At 44.2% G+C, this 17,052-nt stretch overlaps 1 protein-coding gene and 1 long non-coding RNA gene across 2 annotated transcripts; both read right to left on the reverse strand.

Moving 5' to 3' along the window:
- Positions 1-246: 246 nt before the first annotated feature.
- On the reverse strand, positions 247-16,967 carry METTL13 (methyltransferase 13, eEF1A N-terminus and K55). The gene is made up of 8 exons (XM_073571531.1): positions 16,724-16,967; positions 11,217-11,970; positions 8,242-8,441; positions 7,374-7,569; positions 6,432-6,593; positions 4,785-4,997; positions 2,964-3,095; positions 247-962 (listed from the first exon to the last, which is right to left on the reverse strand). Exons 1-8 carry the CDS (start codon positions 16,874-16,876, stop codon positions 688-690), a joined length of 2,085 nt encoding a protein of 694 aa, XP_073427632.1. The 5' UTR covers positions 16,877-16,967; the 3' UTR covers positions 247-687.
- LOC141085908 (uncharacterized) lies at positions 9,379-11,208 on the reverse strand. Its single transcript, XR_012231436.1, has 2 exons — positions 10,238-11,208; positions 9,379-10,094 (listed from the first exon to the last, which is right to left on the reverse strand). It is a non-coding gene; the product is annotated as an uncharacterized lncRNA (long non-coding RNA).
- Positions 16,968-17,052: the final 85 nt, after the last annotated feature.

Genomic DNA, 17,052 nt, shown 5'->3' on the forward strand with positions numbered 1-17,052 from the left:
TCAGCCAGAGCCCTGACCTAAACCCAATTGAGCAGCTTTGGAAAGACCCGAAAATGGCTGTCCACCAACATTCACCATCCAACCTGACGGAACTGGAGAGGATCTGCAAGGAAGAATGGCAGAGGATCCCCAAATCCAGATGTGAAAAACTTGTTGCATCATTCCCAAGACGACTCATGGCTGTACTAGCTCAAAAGGGTGCTTCTACTCAATACTGAGCAAAGGGTCTGAATACTTATGACCATGTGATATTTCAGTTTTCCTTTAATAAATTTGCAAAAATTTCTACATTTCTATTATTTTATCCAGTCAAGATGGGGTGCAGAGTGTACATTAATGAGAAAAAAAAATTAACTTTTTTGAATTTACCAAATGGCTGAAATGAAACAAAGAGTGAAAAATTTAAATGTGTCTGAATACTTTCCCTACCCACTGTATGTCTGCTTTCTACTCTGACCAGGAGATGAGATCCAGAACAGATGAGATCCCCCATTCACTTTTTTAGTAGATGCCACTAAGAAGAGAAAATTAACCTTTAAAACATATAAAATATTAGAACAGTATCTTACAAGAGTGACTTTTTTTTTTTAATTAAAATTGGAATTCTATACATTGCTATTCTTGTGTCCATAAAATGTATTTTCTCTAGGAATTCTTTGCCAAGGAGGCCAATATTGATTTTTTTTTTCACACAACGTGGACTGATTTCAGCATGTCGGCAAGAACAAAGGTTTCATCCCACAACATCCCCGGTCTCTTCAACTGTTTCTCCAAGCTTCTTGCAGACTCCTTAAGATCAGCGAGGTCACAACTTTGTCCAGAAACAGGACGGCAAAAAAGGATTTCATTCACTTCATCCTCAATCTTTTGCACATAAATAAGAGGGAAAACCTCATGAATAGTATTTATCACTTTCTTCTTCAACACAGGGTCACGGCACACCAGGTTTAGAATAAAGATTCCTAAAAAGAACAGAAGACGGCTTTATAAGTTACACAAGTAGTCACATTATCACTAGGCAATAACCTTACCAAAAAGCTCCATGTTTATGCTAGGTTCACAAATATACCGTGCTCTCCTCTGAGCAGAGAGTCAAGGTTTCTATTGGAATCTTTGAAAAACAAGATTCTAACGGAGCCATTCACTATTAGGTAAAAGAACAGAATAATCCAGCTCACCGCACTGCCTTGCTGGTAGGATCCAAATCCTGCACACGGATTTGACTAGGCAGTCAATCAATAGTAGAAACAAGGGAAGAAAGTTCCAGCGCCAGGAATGGAAAATTAAAAATCCATTTTATTGTGCCAATGCATATTAAAATTCCAGCAAGTACAGCATATCAGTCGGATGACTGCAGAACAACGCGTTTCGACGCCTCAGGTCTTAATCATGTTCTGATTAATCATGTTGAACATGATTAAGACCTGAGGCGTCGAAACGCGTTGTTCTGCAGTCATCCGACTGATATGCTGTACTTGCTGGAATTTTAATATGCATTGGCACAATAAAATGGATTTTTAATTTTCCATTCCTGGCGCTGGAACTTTCTTCCCTTTTTTCTACCATTCACTATTAGGGCACATTCAGACGTATGTGCAGATCGGTTCGAGAACAGATCAATTTGCATGGACGTCTGAATGCGCCCTTAGGGAATGTGCACACTATAGGGCCAATTCGCCAAAGCTTTTATGCCAGAACACTGTTGCAAAAGCGACAATTGTGCACGACATGGCGTTGCACAAAAATTGCTACTTTTGGCATTCACCAATTTGAATAAGCCAAAATGGACAAAGCCAGGGCGGGATGGGGCATGACTGCGCTCACCCATTCCATGCACACACCAAAAACACTACTTCAGTCCCTGCATTTATGGCACATCTCTTAATGAATTCATTGCCTTGTACTCCAGCAAGACTGACACAATGTGAGGGTGCCAGTCTTGGTGAATCTGCTCCGGAGCCTTTTTGCTGAATTTTTGAAGCGTAAACTCCAAGGGGGCGATTCACCGAGTCCGGCAATTCTCTTGCCGGTCTTAGAGTGCCTATAGGAGCAGACGCTGATTTATTGAGAGGTGCATGCGCCTCCTTATTTATTATGGCAGCAAAGATTCTCATAAGACACCACCACTTTGACAATATTTCTCCACAAGGAGATATTTGTCATCATCTACTATGTCCACCTCATAATAGCTGGTCCATAGCTGGGAAAACTCGCTCCCAGGTTTCTAGCATGGTGTGACCAGCCTCATCCTCATGGAAGCCCTAACATACATATTTTAGGTTTCCTGCGATGGAATTTTGAGTAAAGCGAATGTAAGAAACAAAAAAGTAAAGTGGACCTGTCATAAGACACAATTGTCCACCTTTTGCTCTCATTATATTCCCTCTGCCCCCAGAGTATTCAGCTTTTGGGTGGTTTTTTTTTCGCTGTTCTACAGATACAGAGATGTTGGCCTTTTTACCGAGTGCCAACTTATGTTTTTTACATCGAGGCGTGGCTCACAGGATCCTCTGGGGCATGTCTTTAGGCTACTATGCATAATTTCTCTGCCAGCCATACCCTCTTTGGGAAGACCATAAAAAAAAAGCATTGATAAAAAAAAAAAAATAATACTCAAGGGGGCAACATGAACTGCTGACCTAGTGACAGCACCTCCAACTTAATCCCCCATCTGTGCATCCCACAGATGTCAACTTGAACTGTTATAATCTGTAGCGTGTAGTGAGTCATGTACCACCCAACTATAGTCCCGAAATTAATACATGACCAACTTCAGAACTACATAACGGTAGAATGAATACCTCCATATGAATTTTTTTTCCCCCAAATATGACCCCAGGTTTTTATTCCTGTGCATCTGAAACAAACTCCGTAAGGCCACCAGACTGATGTTTTCTCATACACATGTGGACGTGCTAGGCGTGACGTGCGGTAAGAGAAGCAATGAGATTCTCGCTCTTTACCATCATTCTTTAAGATCTTCTGGACACTTTGTAAAAACTTCTTCTCCACAAAAGCAGGAGGTGGGCAGCTCATACCAAGGCTGGAATCTTTACTGTCTACATCAAACATTATCACATCGTAGGGAACATTTCCTAGGGAGATGAAAAGTCTATTAAGGATTAAAGATTTATTGTACACAACTGCTCATTGAATCCCTTTGGACCCAGCACCACTTATCTCACACAAGTGTTATCGCTCAGAGCAGCGACCACAATTTTGCAGGTTGATACTGCAGGTCCTCCTGCTTATTGGCACACACCTTATAGCTCCTAGAGAGCTTTTGGATAGTTAAAGGGGGTATTGCCATCTCAGCGTTATGGCAAATCACTAGAAATTCCATGATATTTTAATCGACGAGTACGATTTCTAAATGAACATAAGAACAATGGGTCAGAGATCACTTGAGTCTATTGCCTGATCAGCAATCCTCCTGTCCACCCATTGGATATGCCTTCAAAGGAATACCCTTTCAATGCTCAATGTATTTGTTTTTTGCATGGTGCCTGGTGTAAAGATAAAACTTCCAAGTCAAGTGAATGGGAAGATCAAACTTTACTGAAAATGAAAAAGAACACCTGGGGGTTCAGGAGACGGGGGGGGGGGGGGGGAGAAACACACCATGTGCACTATAGGCATATTTTCCCAAAAGAAAATAAACATGAATCTGTTCCAAAGTCCATATCAAAAAGCTCAGTGTGAACAAACACTCAGATTTCTGCAGGATAATGATTGCAGCTCTGGCATGTTCCAATCAGGAGTGGCGCTTACATAGAGGTGTGCAGAATAACAGAATTCTATATCTGGCTGTGAAGACCCTGTAAAAACACAAACAGAGTTAGGCCAAGTTCACACGTTCAGTATTTTACATCAGTATTTGTAAGTCAAAATCAGGAGAGGAGCAATCAGAGGAAAAGTATAATAGAAACACGTCACCACTTCTGTATTTATCACCCACTCCTGGTTCTGTCTTACAAATACGGAGGTAAAATACTGACTGAATACTGAACATGGCCTAATACTGGTTACGATTTGCTCGGTGTATCGAACATGATCCTGCTGTAATACATATTCGCTGAAAGTGTAAAAACTGATCTGAGAGTCTCAGACCTGCATAAAGAAAGCATAAAGCCTATTATTTCCTAATGCCCTTGCTCACCCCATAATATTTATTTAGAAATAGTACTTGTTGTTCTGATGCCAAATGCATTCAAAGGAGCCTTCTAGAAAAAAAAACAAAAAACTTCGGGTTATTCCCTGGAGAGTTCATCTCATCTTAATTAATAAGTAAAATTGTCAAATGCTCATAGAAACAAAAAAAATGCACAGTGGTTGTACAAACCGTACAACAATGGAGGGATTCTTAAGTTTGTTGCTTGTTGCCTAGATTACCGGCTACTTTATCAGCTGTGGCTGGTCTCGTGGGCAAGGGGCATGTGCTTACAAGATCTTCTCTATAAATCTTACAAGTGCTAGTGTGAAGCTGGCCATATCACTGATTGTTACCAGCCACAGTCCTCCTGCGCTTCTCTGAAGCTGCAGATGCAAAGTTTCCTCTGCTTCCAGCAATGGAGAGCATGCAGTTCAGTCCAGAACCCGACCATGCCAGTGGCCCACACTGTCAATCAGGAGCGCATCACGCACCACCGCTGGCCAGAATGGAGGGGAAGGAGGAGAGGGATGTACTCCAGAAGATGAGTTAAAAAAAAAAATTAAGAAAAGATTTCAGCTTAGGACAAGTTCAGGGTAAGGGTAAAGGAAAAGGAAAAAAAAAAAAAGCTTACCTATTTCTGCCAGTTCATTTATATGAGCCAGACCATCGGCAAGATGAACCTTTAACCGATCATCTGGAGTGAAACCAAACCAGCGTCTGGCAACGTCCAGGACCGCAGAGTCTATTTCAACAGCTTCAACCTCTGAACCCAAGAAATAATCATGGATAAAGAGGGACAGACTGCCTCCACCGAGTCCGACCACCAACACGGAGAGGTGATGCTCTGCAAAGGAAGAAATAAGATTCTATGAGACAGATCTGAATATCAGAAGTGCTAAACTAATCATCCTCGGTCTCTAGTCATCTAGGCTTAGCTTAAAGCAAATGATCATAACCCCTCATGCCCACGTGTGCAGCTCTGTACTCGGTTTGCAGCCCCCTCGTCTGGCAGGATGCGGGTCAGCGTACTCACACCCATCAGACATTGATAGATATGAAAATTTGATCAGAAAAAAAAAAAAAAAAAAAATCAATATTCCTCAAACTAGTTATCCAATGGCTTCTAAACAAAAATTAATTCTTAAAAAATCCTTTATTGTCAAATCTTTAAAAAAAAATGAGAAAAAAAAATCTCAAAAAGGCACAAAAAACACTGATTAATATTTAAAAAAAATCCAGCTTAAATATGATACCACGTCAGGCAGAGGTATATACTCTAATCTGACCCTGTAAGGCCCTATAATTCTTCCCTGCCTGACAGCGGAGGTTGGCACCCTCTTGGAACGCAAATGGCGCCCCCGCTCCACGGCGGCTGTCCCTACTCACCCTATTGAGGTCTGTGTCTAGAATATACCAGATTGCGGAACAAACAAATGGCTGAGTTCAATAAACCATACTCAGAAAACTCATGCCAAAAACCACCAATAGGATACATAAAAAAAAAAAAAAAAAGGGGTGAAATATTATAGCTGGAATAATCATTTTACGGGACATAGTGCATAGAGAGACAAATTACACTATGCTATCGGTCCCTATTTATGGCTAGCCCTACCTAGCAGCGGAGGTGTTTCACCCTAAGTTGTTCTGGTGCCCCCGCTCCACGTAGACTATCCCTTACTGACCCTCCATAATATTAAGGATTTCTATAGGGGTACATATAGGGCCAAAAAAGCAATATTGAAAATTGCTATCACAAAAATCCCCCCAAATAAATCAAAAGTACGTCAAAACAGAATCCCCTTAATAAGGGGTGGGTTAATAATCATATGCCAATAGCGACCAATGATATCTATGGGAGATCAACCTTAACTTTTGAGATACCGGTTTCAACTAACAACAACATTATTCTCCCATGAAGAAAAAACCATTGGCAATATGACCCATACCATTCATGTTCCATAGAATTGCACTATGTCCAAAATCAAAACCAGCAAAAAGTCATATAGATGTAACGTAGCTTATCACTAATAAAATATCGCCTCAACGCGTTTTCCTCCTAAGCACGGAGTTCATCGGGAGGCCCATGATGCCAATAAATGCTCCCACAGAGCATCCGATGTTGCGCCTGGTTGCAATGTTTTTCAGTCAATTCCTAACTCGAATTTCCCTTATACACATAATATGATGCTTAGTCCAGAAACGACAGATATTTCGATATTAAATTATGCCAGCTAACATTATTTCACACTCCCTATCATTATGGAGTATAAAACCAAACCTGGGGCTACTCCGGGATTGTGTAGGAGCGACAGTCCAGAAATCATTGCTTTATGATGTTCACAGCACAAGTAGCTCTTGTCAAGTACATGTGTGATCTCCGGCTCAGTCTTGTCATTTGCTTTCTGCTGCTTCTTCTTGTCTTTTCTCTTCTTTTTCAGACCTGGAATAAGAGAAACTACAATAATGAAAAGAATGTCGAGTCTACGGAGTTTCACACATCATTATCATGTCAACCAAAGTAACACTAAAGGTTTTTAATAGCTATTCTGTCACTTGTCGGGAATTAGGAAACAGATACAGCTATCACAATTACTGATGATTACTTTACAGTTCATGTCGCATAACTATAGTTTAGGAGATTACATATATTATATACAATTCCAGTTGTGAGATTATACACACACAGTAAGCTTAAAGGAACATGAGAACATAGAAAAGGCAGAGTAGCTTTCAATTTTTTTTTTTTTTTATATTGAGATATATCAGATGTTTCTGGTAGTGAGACTGCCCATGCAAATCTATTTAAGAGAAAGCAACAATATGAGGTTCATATCGCGGGTGCTGTTGCATGTAGCTAAATGACAACCTAGGCAGATTTAAACCTTGCAGCCACATGCCAATTTTTGGCAAGAATTACCACTTTCGCTGGCAAGACACATTTTAAACATTTAATAAAAATACAAGGAAATCACAATAAGGTAACATTATATCCCACACCCATATAGCTCTCCATAGACATATCCTCAAGCTCAACTTTTCAGTAGAAAAAAAAAAAAAAAAAAAAATAATCTTCCTCTTAAACCAGAGCATTCATATTCTCTCGACTGGTAAAGGGGCTGACAACAGGTCAGGTGGTGTACAGGGGGGAGAAATGACAGTGCCAGGGCTCTGCTAGCTATTCCTTACGTCAGGTGTAGTTTTCCTGTCTCGTGAGTCTTACCACTAGGAGTGTTACTGGGCAGCAGCCGAGCCTCAGACTGGACTACATTTTGGTTACTGAGGAAAATAAGGCGCCTGAAATAGCTTGTTCCATCCCCTCGTACGTCCTCCACCACATACTCCCCACTCATTTCACTCCTGCCACGATACTTGACTGTCCGGATACCAATGTCTCCGCCAGCGGATAAAAAGGGAATCTGTGTAAAAGAGCCAAAGATGAATGTTATAAATCATGGTACAAATCCAAACCTAAATAAACCTACTTTCTTCACGACAGTACTGCATGAGAACAGTTCTATACAGGCTTGGACTGGCCCACAGAAGAACAGGAGAATCCTCTGGTGGGCCCCCATACAGGAGTGGGCCAGCACCCGCTTATGTGACCAATACTTGGCACAATACACTTGATTCACCATATACAAAGAAAGGCGGCATCTTATTAAATTACCAATCAAGCCAATTTATTGCTAAAGAATTTTGTGAATGAGGATAAAGTCATATTTGAATGTAGATGAGAGGGGGGCTCTGGAGTTTTACAGGTGGTCCCTTGGCACCCCAGTCCGACACTATACAAAAAGATACAAGCAAAACATAAACAGGTCCATAAACAGCACAGAACAAAAACAAATATATATTAAAAAATAAATAAATATGACAATTACAGTCCAGCAATTTATGCTGCAAATACTCCATTTGTAATGCAATGGAAAAAAAAAAAAAAAACAAAACGTTGCAGATCTGCATTTCTTGCATTTCTGCAGCAAAAGCCACGTCGTTTGGTGGGGATTTTCCTCTCTGAGGATCTGCCCTTTTGGACGTACCCGGTCATTTTTTTTTGTTAATTTGGTTCATTTGTCCCTAGACCTTACCTGCTGATTGTCAGGCAATCCTGGAGGAGCGAGTTCCAGCACTTTGGCTGACAACTCTGACTGAATAGCTTCCATGCTTTCATACTGCTGGTCTCTATGCAAGGCCACGAAAAGCAAACGACGAAACCCAACACTGCCTGCCAACTGTCTCCGTCCCATCTCTGAACCGAAAAGCCACTCCGTTTCCCTTCCTTGTGGGACTATGAAATTGGTAGAAGGCAGAGACCATAAGACAAAAAAAAAAAATAATAGGGTTATCCACAAACAAACAGTATCATAGGATTAAAAATAAATGTATGATCTGTGGAGATCCCACAGCCAACACCCCTATGAACACAAGAATCGCTCAGCGAGATTGGATGGAGGAGTCTGTGAACAGTAATTTTCAATCCTTGTCAAAAGGCCCCATCACACACAGCGATCTCACCGATTTTGTGATGCCACAGCGATCTCGCCAGTGAGATCGCTGTGTGTGACATGGATCAGTGACCGGCCCACCTGCCGGACATCACTGATCGTGCAGGATCGTCCTTGACCGTTTTATGATCGTTGGTCTCCCGCTGGCCAGCACGCATCGCTGCGTGTGGCAGTGGGAAAGCAACGATCAGCGACGCTGCATGCTGGTATCTAAGGTAAACAACGGGTGTCCAAGAGCCGCGCGGCTCTTAGTTACCCACTGTTTACCCTAGATACCTGCTTGCTCGCTGGTCCTGATCGCTGGTGAGTCTGTCTAACGATGTCCCAGCGATCCCATTCACGTCGGATCGTTGGGACATCGTTGCGTGTAACGGGGCCTAAAGATTCTCAATGGGATTTAGGTCAGGACTGTGACTGGGCCGTTCACGTACACACACACACACACACACAAATATGCCTTGATCTAAGCCATCCATTGTAGCTCTGGCAGTATGTTTAGGGTCATTGCCCTGCTGGAAGGTGAACCTATGCTTCAGTCCCCAGGTTTTCCATTTTCCTCCAGGATTGTCCAGTATTTAGCGCCATCCATCTTCCCATCAACTTCCCTGTTCCTGAAGAAAAGCATTCCCAGAGCACAATGATGTCACCACCGTGTTTGACGGTAGGGGTGGTGTTCTCAGAGTGATGTGAAGTATCAGACTACAGGGGGCTGAATACAAACGCATATGACAAAGTTCTACAATTCTATTTTTGGCTGAAGCGGTCATGTGCGCCACAAATGTCACATCACCCCTGTAGCCTGTGAATAAAAACCAGAGCTGCAGTACAGCGGTGTTTTGGAGAAGGGGAGGGTGAAAAAAACTGCAGAGATTTTTATTTTAAACTAGAACAAGTCAATCATGAAAAATATAAGATTCCAGAAAACTCCTTTAAAATATATTCAGTTATAGAATATTGAATGAGGCCATGCGCATATACCTGTGTAGATCACACATACTGTAAAATAAAAGCTCATCTTGTAAGTACACACACACACACACACACACTTAAACATACATTTACAATTCCTGGGACGAGCTGTATCCACCCACAGAGCACATAAGAACGATGCTACTGGCCTGTTAGAATCAGGAGAAGGATGGCTTCCGACTCTTACCAGCCAACACGGCAGCGTCACTTTGTTCTGTGAGGGTATACACGGCCTGAGTGATGTCTTTCAGGGGCTTCACAATCCTTGTTCTGCCTGCACAGAACTAGGATGCTGCAGCTGGATGTCACCAGGAGGATTGTGCGGCTCCCCTGTGAGATACCTCAGTCTGCAGACTATAGAGAGATGCTCATCTCACCTCATGGTAGCCAGACACCAGCTTTTGGAAGTGCTCATGAGGAACCTTAGCCCATTCCTCAAGGTCAATGGCCTCCAGTTCACAAATATTCTTGGGTTGTCAAGTAAGAGGTCCAAAATGTTGAGAGGAGATCATATTTGAAAGGATAAAAAAAAGGCATTGAGTGTCCATAGAGATAAAGCTAGAAGCAAAGTTCACAGTTTCAAAGTTAAAAGGGACACTGGCTTTACTACCTGGACGGCTGACACCACATTCATGAAGAAGCGGGTGATCAAAAACATTCAAGTGACTGCAAAAAATCTGCAGCAAGATTTGGCAGCAGAAGGCACTGAAGTATCAGTTTGTACAGAAAGGTGAATAATAAAACACTGAAGGTCTCCATGCCCAAACTCCAAGATGTACACCTTTACTGATCCAAAAGCATAAGAAATGTCATCTCCTATCTGCTCAAAATCACATAAATGAGCCACATAAGAAGTATGGGGATTCTTTACTATGGAGTCAAACAAACAAAAACTAACTTTTCAGATCTATGGATCAGGTATGTCTGAAGAAGAAAGAGTGAAGCATATGCTGAGAAGAGCACCCCGCCTACAGTAAAGCATGGTGGCTTCTTGGTGATGCTCTGGGGCGGCTTTGCTTCCTCTGGCCATGGAAACCTACAGCATGGAGGATAAGAGGGATTCAATTAAGTATCAGGAAATCCTGAGACAAATCATCATGTCTTCTGTGAGGAAAGTGAAGCTTCAGCACCAATAAAACTTCCGACAGAACAATGAACCCAAGCACATGTCAAAGTCTACTAAGGCTTTGTATCCTGGAAAATTATGAAGTAGCCGCCAGTCACCTGACTTCAGCCCCATAGAAAATCTGTGATGGGATTTGAAGGCAGCAGTTGCAACATGCAAACACAAAAATATTAGTGAACCAGAAGTCACTGTTCGCCAATAGTTCAAGCTACCACCAGGTCATAACAGTCACATGGGCTCTACTAGCTGCTTGTCTTGAAGGGGCGAATAATTGAGACTGAACACACTAGTGAATCAGTTGTGCTCAGCTACGGAAATATTTTTTCCCTCATTAGTTTATTGCAAACAGCAGAACATTTGTAAAGAATGCTAACAGACCCAATTTGCTATACGGCTTGAATAATTTTGGTTGCAATTCATATTTCCAATTATTTAGGCAGCAAAAGGAAAAGGGAATACTCACTGATAAAAATAGCAAAGTGATTGGAGTGAGGAAGCCGTACTGTTGGACTATCCACCACATGGAAGGTATAACGTGTTCTTCCAGAAACCCCATCACATAAGTCTAATGACACCTCTGGAGAATTCTGGTTCTGGTTTAAGTGGCTCCGGATCAATGCGTAGCTCTGTCTCTCTTTCACCATGTCCATCAGTTCACTAGGGCTTCCACAACGAACAGATTTCCCACCTTCATCCTCCGGCATCATCTCCAAGACTTGAGGGAGACCTGGCATCTCCTTAACTTTAGTCATCACAAATACAAAGACTGGCAAGGGAAACTGGCTACCGGACTTCTTACTGCTGCTCTCCGAGACCTGGTGAATACGAACCATCCATCCTCCTTGAGAAAACTGCGTGACCAACTTCTCCAGCACATGGGCTTGAGCCAGAGATACGCAGAGATAGCGCCCACCACACTGGAGAACTCGGCCAATCTCAGTCAATAATTTGGTAGCAGTTTCCAGGGTGCCAGCTTCGGTGTCAGTGAGGATTGCATCCAGTGTCCCTTTATCTAGCACAGCCTGGAAGTGGGAATCTGAAAAAGTAGTCTTGGTGGCGTCCATGAGTTGGTAAGTCATGTTGGGTCGCCGACCGGCATTGCGATCATTCATCTGACGAATGACTACCTCGCTTACATCAATGTTTGTCAAATTATGGCATCCGGCATCGTAGAGTCGTTCGCTCAGCTCAGAGTTGCCACATCCCACAACCAAGACCTGCAAGAAACATGTGAGGATAAAACAATGTAAGGCTCGGTGTGTCAGTGATTGGCACTGCTGCTGTGCCGCGCTGGGTTACAATCCAACCAAGGACCATATCTGGAAATTGTAACTTCTCCCCATGTCTGCACGTGTTTCCAGAGACACAGGGGGTCCCTGAGCATAGTGATGACTTACCCACAGTACCAGATTGTTGGAGAGCCGACCCCTGGCATCTCCACAGATCAGCAGTTATTCGCTCCAGCGTCAGCCATTGGATGCAAACATTCAATGGAGCTGAACAACATTGCTCCATTCAACGAGCAGCAACCGCTGCCAAGTACTGGAGGACAGCTCCTAATCACATGAATAGGAGCCGATCTATAGGCTGAGACTGATGACCTGTCAGTGGAAAAGGTCATCCATGTTATATGCCTGAACAACCCCTTTAAGACCCGATTCGTTCTCTTCCACTTTCACACATGTCCCAGCAGCTGAATGTTTGTTTCAGGATTGCAATAAAAAGCATGTCTGGAAATGCGTACAGATATGTTCAGCTGACAGTGGATATGGAAACATCATTCACTTGTATCAGAACGATCCAAGTTTGCAAGGATTTAGCTGGAAAAGTCACATAGACCATCCCCAACATATTCACCATATATCATAGAGCCATCTAATAACAGAGCAACAGAGGAAACAGGTCTGCCAGCAGAATGCAGGCTGCCAGCTATCATGTCTGTTCTACACCTGCACCATGTCTGATGCAACAATCTAACATCAGCAGAATAATCAGATCTCAGTAGAATGCAGGCTGTCACCTGTCCAAGCAGTTGAATACATTCAACATGTCACATACAGCAATCTAACAACAGAACAGGAGATGAATCCACTGTCAGCAGAATGCAGGCTGCCATCTGCCTCCCAGCTGTACAAATGCACCATATCTAATAACAGCTGAATAACAAAATGTCAGCAGAATGCAGGCAGCCAGCTGTCCTCCCACCTGTACACATGGACCATGTCTAATAACAGCAGAATGACGAGATGTCAGAAGAATGCAGGCTGCCAGCTGTCCACCCACCTGTACACATGGACCATGTCTAATAACAGCAAAATGACGAGATGCCAGCATAATGCAGACTGCCAGCTGTCCACCCACCTGTACACATGGACCATGTCTAATAACAGCTGAACAACGATGTCAGCAGAATGCAGGCTGCCATCTGCATCCCAGCTGTACAAATGCACCATATCTAACAGCAGAATAACAAAATGTCAGTAGAATTCAGGCTGCCAGCTGTCCTCCCACCTGTACACATGCACCATATCTAATAACAGCTGAATAACAAGATGTCAGCAGAATGCAAGCTGCCAGCTGTCCTCCCACCTGTACACATGGACCATGTCTAATAACAGCTGAATAACGATGTCAGCAGAATGCAGGCTGCCAGCTGTCCTCCCACCTGTACACATGCACCATATCTAATAACAGCTGAATAACAAGATGTCAGCAGGATGCAGGCTGCCAGCTGTCCTCCCACCTGTACACATGGACCATGTCTAATAACAGCTGAATAACAAGATGTCAGCAGAATGCAAGCTGCCAGCTGTCCTCCCACCTGTACACATGGACCATGTCTAATAACAGCTGAATAACGATGTCAGCAGAATGCAGGCTGCCATCTGCATCCCAGCTGTACAAATGCACCATATCTAATAACAGCTGAATAACAAGATGTCAGCAGAATGCAAGCTGCCAGCTGTCCTCCCACCTGTACACATGCACCATATCTAATAACAGCTGAATAACAAGATGTCAGCAGAATGCAGGCTGCCAGCTGTCCTCCCACCTGTACACATGGACCATGTCTAATAACAGCAGAATGACGAGATGTCAGAAGAATGCAGGCTGCCAGCTGTCCACCCACCTGTACACATGGACCATGTCTAATAACAGCTGAATAACGATGTCAGCAGAATGCAGGCTGCCATCTGCATCCCAGCTGTACAAATGCACCATATCTAACAGCAGAATAACAAAATGTCAGTAGAATTCAGGCTGCCAGCTGTCCTCCCACCTGTACACATGCACCATATCTAATAACAGCTGAATAACAAGATGTCAGCAGAATGCAAGCTGCCAGCTGTCCTCCCACCTGTACACATGGACCATGTCTAATAACAGCTGAATAACGATGTCAGCAGAATGCAGGCTGCCAGCTGTCCTCCCACCTGTACACATGCACCATATCTAATAACAGCTGAATAACAAGATGTCAGCAGGATGCAGGCTGCCAGCTGTCCTCCCACCTGTACACATGGACCATGTCTAATAACAGCTGAATAACAAGATGTCAGCAGAATGCAAGCTGCCAGCTGTCCTCCCACCTGTACACATGGACCATGTCTAATAACAGCTGAATAACAAGATGTCAGCAGAATGCAAGCTGCCAGCTGTCCTCCCACCTGTACACATGGACCATGTCTAATAACAGCTGAATAACGATGTCAGCAGAATGCAGGCTGCCATCTGCATCCCAGCTGTACAAATGCACCATATCTAATAACAGCTGAATAACAAGATGTCAGCAGAATGCAAGCTGCCAGCTGTCCTCCCACCTGTACACATGCACCATATCTAATAACAGCTGAATAACAAGATGTCAGCAGAATGCAGGCTGCCAGCTGTCCTCCCACCTGTACACATGGACCATGTCTAATAACAGCAGAATGACGAGATGTCAGAAGAATGCAGGCTGCCAGCTGTCCTCCCAGATGTACCATATCTAATACCAGACCAATGCCCAAACCCCATAACCTCCCTATCTAACATCACTGAAGTGGAGCTTACTTGTATCCTCTCCAAATCGCACCTCACAACCTGTGCACTCGACCCCATCCCACCTCCTCCCCAACTTCAACACCACACTTATCCCATCCCTAACCCACCTCTTCAACCTATCACTAACATCTGGTACCTTTCCTTCTGCTTTCAAACATGCCACAATCACGCCTATCCTCAAAATGCCAACCCTCGACCCAACCGCTATGTCCAGCTATCTCCCAATATCACTGCTCCCATTCGCTTGCAAACTACTGGAGCAGCACGTCCACGCTGAACTTTCCTTCCACTTCTCATCTAACCTGCTCTTTGACAACTTACAATCTGATTTCTGCCCCCATCACTCCACTGAGACAGCCCTGACCAAAATTACTAACGACATACTTACCGCCAAAGCTTATGGACAATACTCTATACTCCTCCTTCTAGACCTGTCCTCTGCTTTCGACACAGTTGACCACTGCCTCCTACTACAGATCCTCTCCTCCTTTGGCATCAAAGACTTTGCCCTATCCTGGCTCTCCTCATACCTTTCCAACCGCACATTCAGTGTCTCCCACTCCCACACCACCTCCTCATCCCACCCTCTCTCTGTTGGGAGTCCTCCAAGGCTCTGTTCTAGGACCCCTACTCTTCTCAATCTACACACTTGGTCTGGGGCAACTCAAAAAGTCCCACAGATTCCAGTACCACCTTTATGCTGATGACACTCAGATCTACCTCTCTGGCCCAGACGTCACCTCTCTGCTGTCCAAAATCCCAGAGTGTCTATCAGCCATATCCTCCTTCTTCTCCTCTTACTTCCTCAAACTCAATGTGGACAAAACTGAACTCATCATCTTTCCTACATCTCACAGATCTTCCTTACCTGACCTATCACAATTAACGACATCACGCTTTCCCCCGTACTGGAAGTCCGCTGCCTCGGAGTAACCTTTGACTCTGCCCTGTCCTTCAAATCGCACATCCAAGCTCTCTCCACCTCCTGTCGCCTCCAGCTCAAAAATATTTCCAGAATCCGTCCTTTCCTCAACCCGCAATCTACTAAAATGCTTGTGCATGCCCTCATCATCTCCCGCCTCGACTACTGCAACATCCTTTTCTGTGGTCTACCTGCTAACACCCTAGCATCTCTCCAGTCCATCCTTAACTCTGCCGCCCGACTAATTCATCTCTCTCCTCGCTACTCCTCCGCCTCTCCCCTCTGCAAATCTCCTCACTGGCTCCCATTCCCTCAGCGTATCCAGTTCAAATTACTAATACTGACCTACAAGGCCATCTATAACCTGTCTCCCCCATATATTTTTGAACTAATCTCCGGTCCTCCCAAGACCTCCTTCTCTCCTCCACACTTATTCGCTCCTCACCCAACCGCCTCCAAGACTTCTCCCGCCTATTCTCTGGAATTCTTTGCCCCAACACGTCCGACTATCAACCACACTCAGATCCTTCAGACGGAACCTGAAAACCCACCTCTTCATGAAAGCCTACAGCCCGCAATGATCCCCACTGCCTCCTCTCCACTACCGGTGATATCACCTCAACCAACACCGGAACTGCTGCAACCCCCCAACCTACTGTCTCCTTCTCCACCATCCTGTAGCATGTAAGCCCGAAAGGGCAGGGTCCTCTCCCCTCTGTATCAGTCTGTCATTGTTAGTTTGTTTACTGTAAGTGATATCTGTAATTTGTATGTAACCCCTTCTCATGTACAGCACCATGGAATCAATGGCGCTATATAAATAAATAATAACGAGACATCAGCAGAATGCAGGCTGCCACCCGTCTTCCCAGCAGGTGCATAGACACTGATTCTGGTCTTTTGTACATTCACACTCAGGTCTGCAGAATATCACTAGTAGCTCCCCCACAGCAGCACACACGTGAGCAACGGGGAGCGCGGCCAGGAGAGGGCGCTAGCCTCACCTTATCCTTCGGCTTAATGTACTTGTGCAGCACAGCGCACAGCTCCAGGTAGCCTCCGTACCACTCGAACGCCCGCTCCCCCCGGCGCCTGAAGAACTGCTCCCAGTACTGGCCGGAGGAGAACTCCTTACTGCTCCTCGGTAACAGGTTCATGGTGCGGCTCTAGCTCATGGCTGTCACATGGGCACCAGCACTTCCGGGTCACTGCATTCATTGAGGAAATGGAAAAGGCCTGAGCGGAAGCTCGTGTTCTGATTGGCCAGTAACTTGCCGGCGCAGCTTTTCATTGGACGGGGGGCGGGACTATGACTGGGTCTTGTCTTCCTCGT

The sequence above is a fragment of the Dendrobates tinctorius genome, unplaced genomic scaffold (assembly GCF_039654945.1).
Source record: "Dendrobates tinctorius isolate UK_male_01 unplaced genomic scaffold, ASM3965494v1 ptg000029l, whole genome shotgun sequence".
Lineage (NCBI taxonomy): Eukaryota > Metazoa > Chordata > Amphibia > Anura > Dendrobatidae > Dendrobates > Dendrobates tinctorius.